We start from the raw sequence: 10,543 nt of genomic DNA, 5'->3' as shown, positions 1-10,543 counted from the left end.
GGCCCAGCTCCATCAGGGCTAGCCAGAAAGAAACAGGCTCCTCCCTCCTTAACTGTCATCTTTCGGCCTGAGAGGGAGAGAATAAACTGGCCCAGCTCCATCGGGGCTAGCCTGAAGAAAGAGCGCCCTCCCTCTATAACTGTCATCTTTTGGCCTGAGAGGGAGAGAATAGGCTGGCCCAGTTCCATCGGGGCTAGCCTGAAGAAAGAGGCTCCTCCCTCTTTAACTGTCATCTTTCAGCCTGAGAGGGAGAAAATAGGCTGTCCCAGCTCCATCGGGGCTAGCCTGAAGAAAGAGGCTCCTCCCTCTTTAACTGTCATCTTTCAGCCTGAGAGGGAGAGAATAGGCTGTCCCAGCTCCATCAGGGCTAGCCTGAAGAAAGGCTCCTCCCTCCATAACTGTCATCTTTCAGCCTGGGAGGGAGTGAATAGGCTGGCCCAGCTCCATCAGGGCTAGCCTGAAAAAAGAGCACCCTCCCTCTATATCTGTCATCCTTCAGCCTGTGAGGGAGAGAATAGGCTGGCGCCGCTCCACCAGGGCTAGCCTGAAGAAGAAGCACCCTCCCTCCGGTCCACCTGCCTTGGCCTCAGAGGGAATGCTGGACCTGATCCCCTCCCACCCACCATTCCCTTCTTCTTTTGTGCTGTGACTTTTTAGATTGTAAGCCTGAGGGCAGGGATCCGTCTATTATTCCCTTTGTTGTAAGCTGCCCGGATTCTCAGTGATTAGGCGGCATATAAAAAAATCCTATTATTATTATTATTATTATTATTATTATTATTATTAGTCTAGTGTAATCACAGTTTGTGTGTAAGAGTCTTCAAGATCCTTTTTAAAGAAGATATTTAAAATGTGTTACACTGTATTTGACTGTTTTCTGGGGAAAAGGAGAATTCTTGCTACAAAGTTCATAACAAAACAATGTACAGTTGGCCCTTCCCTTACACGGGGAATCCATTCCAGACCCCGCCGCATAAGGCAAAAAGCGTGTATACCTAAGCCCCATTAGAACTAATGGGGCTCATTCCTGCGGTGTGCACCTGGAGTGCTGCGGGGCATGCGCAACGGGCACACACACCATTGCTTCTTCCAGGGCACAGGGGAAGTCTTTCTGGTGCAGCTTCCAGCATATGCGTATGACGCGGGCACACTATAATTTGCCAGTAATGGAAGCCTCAAACCTGATATTTATGTTAATAGGACAAGATGTGTACACATTTAATGACTCTGTTCCTGCCCATCTTAGCCTTATTTCAAACAGAGGATTTTCATCCCTAATGAGAGCCCTACATCCCATCCCCTGTCCTTTCAAGTCCCAGAGGAATAGTTTGGAATAAGCAATGAAACTAGGCATTTTCCTCTGACCATTCACATGCCTTAATAGTCAAGACTTTGTGATTTGAGGTGCAAACATAATTTGAAGGAAATAGTGGCCAGGATCTTAGATGGTTGTGTACCATAAATCACTTTATGTGGAGTTATGTTTTGATGGTGGAATGTGATCCATCTCATGAATGACACTGTTACACAACTAAATGTGCAACTGAATTCATAATAATTGCAGCAGTATCAGCACATCCAAAACCTCAAACTAAACTTGGAACAAATATGCAACTTCTTCATGCATAAGTTGTTGACGAGATTCTTGCCTTTATGTGTCTCAAATAATCAGAATCCTTCTTTGTATATTAACTATCCTACTAATGACTCAAAGCACCTAAGGAAATTGTTACCAATATGCAGTTGAATAAAAGGCTTTGGCCTCTGTTGTCACTGTAGCTCACAGAAATAAGTGCTCTAACCCAGTGCTACTCGAACTGGCACAATGATGCTAGTCAATTTGCAGTTGGCTACTGGTCTCTGGTGAGTTTTCAGGAAAGAAAGAAACAATGGTAGCCAGTGGGCACAAATATGGTCCCTAGAGAATGGCACATCTCCCTGTTGGTATTTGGTAACATCTGATAAGTTAAGCATAACATCTTTTTCTAGTGGCCAAAACATTTGGGTGTGCAAACTACTAGGTTGAAAACAGGACATACCGTATATTCCACTGTATAAGATGACTGTTTGACCCTCTAAAATTAGGTCAAGAGTCAGGGGCCGTCTTATACACCAGGTTAAGCCCAGCAGCAAGAGAGCCCTGTGGCCCTGCATGCACATGCATGGCCGGCTGCCGGTTTCTCAGGCTTCCGGAGGCCTGTGAAGCCGGCAGCCCTGCGCAGGCTTCTAAGGGGCCTCCGGAGGCCTCTTGAAGCCTGCGTGCGCGCCCTCGGCCAGCTGCCGGCTTCTCAGGAAGAGGGGTAGTCTTATACAGTGAGTATATCCTAAACTCTATATTTTTATTGAAAAAGTTGGGGGTCGTCTTATATTTCCGGTTGTCTTATACACCCGAAAATATGGTACTATGAATAAATTTAAACATGAAGGTAGTTAAAACTGTTCTTAATTTTTGATCTCTGTAACATTTTAGATATGTTTCCTGTTATCAATTACAGTATACTTACAGTATTGGCATCTATCACCCGTATATTCAGGCTGACAGTGACAGTGGGGCTGATTTCCAGCAGTGACAGTGCAGGTTCCACCATTTTGACAAAAATGATCACAAACAGTTCTATTGCAGTTTGGACCTGTAAAACCTAGTGTGCAGCTGCATGTCGGCCTCCCTATAAGCCAGAAATTAAAAATATGGTAAACCTAACAGACTTTAGTAAGAAACATATACACTTTAGAGAAAACAAACTTTCCATGATCATATTCATGCATTATAAATAAACCATTTTTAATGTCAACTACAAATCAATATTTTAAATAGTTCCTAAAATGCATTTAGTTCATAAATTTAGCAGAAATAATAGCACCAGCAAGAAAAATGTGTGACCACCTATGTATTTGACCCCTTTTTGTAATAGTAAAAATCTAGCCTACCAGAATTTATGTGAGATGAAAGGAATGAATACAATGTATAAAGCCTTTGGGGAGATATTTCTCAAACAAGGGTTGACTGTTTAATGATAAAACATTAGAGCTGTACGACTTCACTTTTATATAATGATAAATTGGACATGGATCAGAATTTTGGGATGTGTTCCACCTCGTACAAGAAGAGTGATCTTATTTAGGACACTAGACACTGGATCAGAAGCCACTAGATCAGGAGTCTTGTCCTGCTGTTCATGTGGATAATTGAAGCCATAGTTTGTGGGCCCTTGTGTAAACTACAATAATCTCTTAAATTTTAAATATCTCAGTCCATGAATGACTTTTGAGGCAAATCTATTTCTGTGAATGTAATCCCCTGTTTACAGAGCAGAAGTTAAGGTACAAGCCAGTGTTAATAAAGAAATCTAACTGTGTGAAAATGAGATGTTTATGTAATCATATTTGTCTGAAATGACAAAGGAAAAGCAAAGGGATATTATTATTTGTAATATCCATTGTGATTGATCAGAAATTGTGCAGGACTCTTGGAAAAACAGCAAAAAGTTAGTTAAGTTTCTTAGAGCATGAACTTGCATGAGTAAAGATGTTCTCCAACATAATGCCTGAAGGAGGTGTAACTATTCAAATTCATTTTGTTCATCATTGTTATCGAAATATTTGATGTTTTTCCCTAATTACAGAAAAATACTTTTATTTTTCATCACTTCCTTTCATCTGTCACCTGACTTTAATGAGTTCTATTCCACCTAAGCAACTTATTTCAAAGAACAGTGTCTGGGTGTCTGCTGTTTTTATTCCTGTCCTCTGCCTACCTTTGTTCTCAGTGATCTTATCTAATTCTAACTTGGTTATATCTTTGATTATGCCCATTCTTACATTGCTCTTGGCCAAAATCCATGATTTTTCTGATTGTGCCAATTAACATAGTTCTACCTTTCCTATTCAGAAATGGCATCAATACTACTCTAATATGTTGAAAATATTAATGAAACTGGTAAAAATAAGTATTTCTTTCTCTGAGGCAATATAGCAGCCCTTATATAAAGTGTATAAATGTGGAGTAAAATACATTCTTTCAGGCAGTATTGCCAAGTAGTTGCTTTGTGTATTGCCATCTTCAGAATAGAGGTCTGTGTAAAGCAGTTCATGGATGTTTACCAAAGATATGGTCTTGTAGGGGCTGGACAGCTTATTTCTATATTGTGATTATATCCAGAGAGAAATTCTCTTGTATGAAATGGGGGATCTTTAAAATTGTAAAATAGTAAATTTTAATGCAAACTAACCTGTACCGACAACAGTAACAGGTGGATCAGATTTGTTCTTTTTCAAATTTTGCAACAGTAATGTGGCTCAAATAATTTGGTCAAGCTTCATTTTTAAAACACATATGAGGTAATGGGTTAAATCCAGTTTTTAATCCCAGTTACAGTACAATGCTATTTAATGTAATATTAAATGTAATATTACAGTAATATAATTTTACTGTAATATTATAAAGTTCCCTCATTTGGATTTAACTTCAATTTTAAAGCTGCTATCTATGGAGATGAAGCCTTTCCTCAAAATAGACTCAGGGGTGAAGCAGATGGGGCAAAAGGAGTGCCCAGAGGCTACTTTGGCCCTGATTCCTCCAGGACCTCAGCCATTGACATGGTCCCAAATGGGCTGCTTGCAGGAGTGGATTTTTGCCTTAGGCAGCCTTGCAGCAACTTCTGGGTGGTTTGGGAGTATTCGTCATTTGAATGTCATGCCCTCAAAGTGCCTGGAAGGCCCTTTATTTGGCCTGTGTTTTGGGCCTCTGCTCTTGAGCCACTCTGTCCCACTTTGGACTAAAACCTGGTGCTGATTGATGAATTCATTACATTGGAGCCACCAGCTCATACTGTCCATGTGTCTACAGACAGAAGGGTAGCTACATGTTTAGCATGACAATTTATTAATTTATTTAAAATCAGCTTTCCTTCCACATTGTCTGGGAAGACAAAGCAAGTACTCAAAGATGTGTCCTCCACTTTTTAAATACCATTGACAAAGTTCATCTCCAAAATCTAGCAATCCAGTTCATTCATCAAGCAAGAGTCCTATATCATTTTATTGATACAGAATGTCAGAGGAAAGCAAAGACACCACAGAGCTGGAAGCTAAAGCCAATTAAAAACCCAGTACTGTATTTTGTAGTAAATTTGGAAAGAAAATAATGGAATAACAAAGAACATTAAATGCAATGTCTTCCCTTAGAAACTACCATGAGAATTTTGGGATTGCAGAAGCCATGGTGAGATTAAGATGAGGATTTCCCTTATTATTGATAATTTGCAACAGTGGATTAAGATATCTGAGAAGTTAACTAAAATGAAAGCAGTAGTGAAATACGTCTAGTAAAAGATATTGCCTTGGTGATATAAGATGACTGTGGAGGCTATTGCCTATTTGTAGGGAAACATGCTTTCAGGACCACTATTATTTTTAATAGTGTTCAGCCAAATAATTGATGAAATGAAATGTTGGGGGGGGGGGTAGTTTTTTCATCTTTCTATATATTTTCCAGTCTGATATGGTAAATTTGATAAAGGAAATAAAGGTGAGATTTGGTAATATTTTAGAGCATGTAATCCACTTGCTAAAACAATATGTGTTACCTAAAATTTACAATCAAAATATGGGGAAAGTAATTATTTATCAAAAGGGTATTGCAATGTAGATAAATTTTCTCTTTCATAGTGGTATAGTTTTGGCTTTTAAAAAAAAGAACGATCATACCCTGATATGTAATCTAAGAAAAATATTCTATATCTCGTAGTTTATAACAACAGAAACAACAAAACAACAAAGCAGCAGCAACAACAATACTAGCAGTCGTGATTCTAAGCATTATTATATTTTAATATACCTTATTTTATTATATTTTAAACACATATTATTGAGAGTAAAAATATATATTTTAATAAACCTGCTGCTATTTTCAATGATATTTAAACAATTCCTATTTATTTGGTTTCAAAATACAATTATAGCTATTGCTTTGACAATGTTTTAAAATATATGCTTTTAATTAACTGGTATATTCATTTTCTTTGTTCATTTATTAAGGTACTGTAAAATTATTGTTAAAATGTTTTTAATTAAAGGTATTCCATGTCCTACTTGTAAAAGATCCACACTGAGATTTGCTACAAAGTTTTATTGGTAAGTAAACCAATAATGAATAAGTCTATGGTTGGCCAAGAGAACTGTTAAACAGTCTGTATGCATGTAACTTGCAATGCCCTCAAGATTCTTTAATGCAATTTTATCAATTTATTCAAATTGCTAACATACAGTAAATAATGGCTTGCAATTCACCTGTTTATTTGTTATTGTTTGTCACTACTACAAATAGTACTAGTACTGTAATTACTATTAGTAGTAGTAATTATAAAAGTACTAAAAGGATTCTAAGCCATTCGATGGTCCTATCTCTCTCCACACTAAATAATGGGCTTGCAGTTCACCTAATAACTATTATTTATTGTCACTGTTGTTGTTACTAGGGATAAAAGTAATAGTAATAGTAATTTATTCCTGTTAAAGTTCCTAGTTATGCACTAACTTTTGGAGGCCTTTTCCTTCTCTTTGCTAAACACATGAATAGTAAGAGAAAAAATTTCTGCTTGGGCTGTTTTCCCCTTCCCTGTGATATAATTGTCATCCTTTAAGCATTTTTATTGAATGTAAGTGTTCTGCACTCGTAACATTATGTGTGTGGGGAAGAGTTTCCACACACGAGAAACCAATTTTTCTGCATACATTCTCTGTCAGGATAATTTCATTTCTACAAATATGTTCACCTTCTCATTTCATTTTCACATTTTTCACATGTACATCAATCTAAGTATTTGCCACATCTGCCCCCTCCCAAAATCTGTAAACTAATAAAAACATACACCTTATTCTAACAATAATTATAAAAATATAACTATATCATCCTGTATTACTTCAGTTAATGACATTTTATTTTCCCCCCACCTGAAGGATGCTTTAAATACATACCCAGAATTGAAGCTACACAGGTTCCTCCATTCTGACAGTAATTATTACAATGGTTAGTTTCACATCTTTCACCTGAATAACTTGGCCAACAGTAACATCGTGGATCACCTTTTTCATTTATAACGCATCGTCCTCCATTTTCACAAGTCAGCTTACATGTGTCATCTGTACTTAATGCATAAACATATATATCAAATTCCTATAATTGTTAATTGAGGCCTTGAAATAAAATGAACTAAGTAATTGCCAAGTTCATACAATGCTGAAATAAAGGGGACTGCTAACAGAATGGAAGTTGAAATGAACTGCTAGATTTGTGGCAATCCAGGAAAGACTGTTGTATGTGATTCATATGAAGTAACACATTCATTTCCACTCACTATCCCATTATTAGATGTTGCATCATTTTCTTTACCCTAAAGGGTTTTGTACATTTGGTCTACATCATCACGATATAGTAACATAACAGGCTTGTTGTGGCACTGGGATGTGTGTGTGGAGGTTTATTTAAATTTCTAAAACTATAGCAAACATGATACAACTATAGACATCTTGAATTTCAGAATAAGTTTTCAACAGGTATTGCAAATCTCTGCCAGTGTCGTATTGTGCAAGATATGTAAAACTATGCATTTGGACACCCAAACAGTGGCTTGCCACTATAGGCTTGGCTGTAATATTTGAGACCACCCATGAATTGAGACCAGGGTTATAATAAAAGGCAGGGCCTTATGGGCCCAAGCTGCCAACAGGGCACAGACTTAAGCTATTTAAGCTGTCTTGCCCTCTGATTGGCCTCTTTTGAGAGATTGCATTCCTCCTTCAGGCCAGTATGGAGATGTTCAGTCGCTTTGGGGCCAGGTAGGAATTTTCTCCCCTTTTCCTGGATTTTTTTTTTTTTTTTTGGCCTACCTAATACTGTTTCTAGGGACTTAATTGGCTTAGGGCAGGATGTTAACTAGGTTTCCCCTGGCCTTAATGGAGGAACGATCGGTGTGCACCCAGGCACCCCATTGGGGCAAAAGGTCTTGCTCGGGGCAGCCATTACATGTCAAGGGCCATGGAGGCTGCTCGTGAAACAGCCTTTGGGGAAGATATGGGGGTTTTGCCCTCTCTTATAAACTACCTTACTGTGACTGGCTGAGGATACAATCCGAGGATTCAGTTGCCCTCAGAGTCTGGTGTTTTCACCCTATGGGAAGGCTGAAGAGGTAGTCTAGGTAAAGACACCTGGCTTCAGCTGAACCCACATCAGGATTTCACTCTCAGTTGAAGTCTCTTTACAGTTATCAGTTGGGGTTTAAATAGGTTTAAGGTCTAATAAGGGCCCATTTATTTACATCCAATTTACATGTCAGGCCTCTTTATTTCATGGTGGGGCTCAATTAACGAAGTGTAAAGATTCATTTTTCTAAGAAATAATTCTGTACTATGTACAATAGGAAAACAAGTTCACTTAGAAAATAACATCAGTTGGTCAGTACTTTAAACCTCTCCACTTTGACATGTGGAGCGGGGATAAAAAGAAAATTTACATTTATTCATTCCCGGTTTTTTTAATGGTTTCCTGGAAATCAGGAAACACTGTCAGGAAGAACAGTTGAACAAGGAAACCTGTGCAATAAACCTGTGCCTGGACACTCTCCTGTCCCTCAGAAGACAGAGAAGGGATGTAATTCTTCATTAAGTTTCTTCTCAGAGGTAGCAATGAGTAATTTCAGAATTTGTTTTCCTGTTGCAAGAAAGCCTCTAAAAACATCACACTGTTTTTGAAGACTATTCAAAATTCAGAATTTATTCCATGCAAAATTTGCATGTGGTTGTTTGATCCAAAAAAAAAAAAAAAAAAAAAAAACCCAGAATTTTCTGCTCAGGAAACATCATTTTCTGCATGGAAAATAGTATTTCATTGCAGAACTATTAATTCCTGGGCATAAAATGTTGCTTTCTGTTCAGAAAATCTGTAATTAGGGATTTGTTCTGTGTAAATTTGCATATTGTTGATTTGCATAGGAAACAGCATGAGAAAACAAAACATTTCAGTGCAGATGTATTAATTCCTAAGCAGAAAAAGCACAGAAGTTAATATTAATACTATTTTCCATACAGAAAACATTTTCCCCTGCACAGTAGATATTGGTTTCTATGCAAAACAATCATGTGTGAATTTTGCACAGAATAAGTCCTGAATATCAAAGATTCTCATCAGTCCAGGATTCTTCTCATCAGGGCTCTTGACACTTGAAAAACATGTTGTGTCTCTCTTCCCCTTGCTTTAGTGCATTGGCTATGAATAGATGCGCAGGGGTTAAAAGTTTTTAGGCCAGTTAATAAGAGAGTTGCATAGCTTTCACCATCCATTTTGATAACCTCTGTGATAAAACCGGTAAGCCACTTTTAGGCATTCCCATAGCACACAAATAAATAGGTACCAAATTGGAAAGATCTTGTCCTGTCCATATAAAAACACTAATGAGTGAGATGTCATTGTGGAAGAAGTCTCAGGATGGGAATACAGTATCTTGAAAACTATGTAATTTTGAAATGTCTTTCAATAAAAAGTAATGTGAGACTGTAGGTAGCATATTCCTATGAAACTGCAGAAAAGAAGTTCACAAAAGGGAGGGGGGGGAACCTTGCTGATGCTCCTTGCAAATGTGATTGCAACTGGGAACAAAGTTTTAACTGGAAATAATTGGCTATAAAAGGTAGTGAAAAGTTTGAAACTCCTGCCTAATAGCCTGTTGAAGATTCCAAGAAGATAAAATTTTCAGTGCCCCAGATGGAGCTTTGAGATAAGCTTTAACTTGATGTTCAGAAAGCCACAAAGGTTCAGATGTTTTTGAATCATGTCCTGTAACAGTGACTAGAGGCACCATCAGGGAAGAACTGATAAGGTCTTCACTTCAGAAAGGTGCAAAGAATGCTAGCTCTTTATTAACCAGAATGTCGGATGATGTCTTATTCCAAGAATCTAACAAGAAAAGAAACTTTTGCCCCTTTTCTTCACTAGATCTGCCAGTGTAAGGAACATAGTTCTTGCCATGCTTGCTAGCCATACACTAATACTGGAGGATAGGATTTGCTATACAACTGGTGATGCTTGGTGGAAGTTTTGTTTATCATTAATGGTGCCACATAATGACCAGATATGTAGGGAGGTGACAACGTTGTTATGCTGTGATCGACTCAGTTTTCTGAATAAAGCTTTCTGACTTTGCTAAAGCTTGTGTTTCTGAACGGAAGGTAGCTAGTACATACATAGCAGTCAGTGAAGGACATCATGTTGCTGAAATTATATTGTGAAGCTCCTCTGACAATGAAAATATTGTTTAAATGAAGTAAGTGCAAGTCTGTATGCCTCACTGAGTCCTACCTAGATTCAGTCTAGATGAAGTAGAAACGTCCATTAATGGCCCTAAATCGCATGCAATAGTGAGGAAAACCATGGTTGCTACAGCCACCAAGGAGTGATGTGGAGGAAATCAGTTGTCCAGTCCAAATCTTTGTGACTGCTCTGATTTGAAGAGAGAAAGGTGCAACACTGGAATTTTCACACATAAACATG

At 38.0% G+C, this 10,543-nt stretch overlaps 1 protein-coding gene across 6 annotated transcripts in view; it reads right to left on the bottom strand.

The window, feature by feature from the left end:
* The window catches only part of LRP1B (LDL receptor related protein 1B), a 1,051,820-nt gene that overhangs the window by 40,976 nt on the left and 1,000,301 nt on the right, over positions 1-10,543 (bottom strand). For all 6 annotated transcript variants that reach the window (XM_042437575.1, XM_042437584.1, XM_042437621.1 and 3 more), the window contains 2 exons: positions 6,976-7,140; positions 2,505-2,666 (listed from right to left, as the gene is read on the bottom strand). In XM_042437575.1, the coding sequence (XP_042293509.1) occupies positions 2,505-2,666; positions 6,976-7,140 (327 nt within the window). The remainder of the gene's footprint in view (positions 1-2,504; positions 2,667-6,975; positions 7,141-10,543) is intronic.

This window comes from Sceloporus undulatus, chromosome 1 (genome assembly GCF_019175285.1).
Source record: "Sceloporus undulatus isolate JIND9_A2432 ecotype Alabama chromosome 1, SceUnd_v1.1, whole genome shotgun sequence".
Classification (NCBI taxonomy): Eukaryota; Metazoa; Chordata; class Lepidosauria; order Squamata; family Phrynosomatidae; genus Sceloporus; species Sceloporus undulatus.
This window is presented reverse-complemented; position numbering and strand designations above follow the sequence as displayed.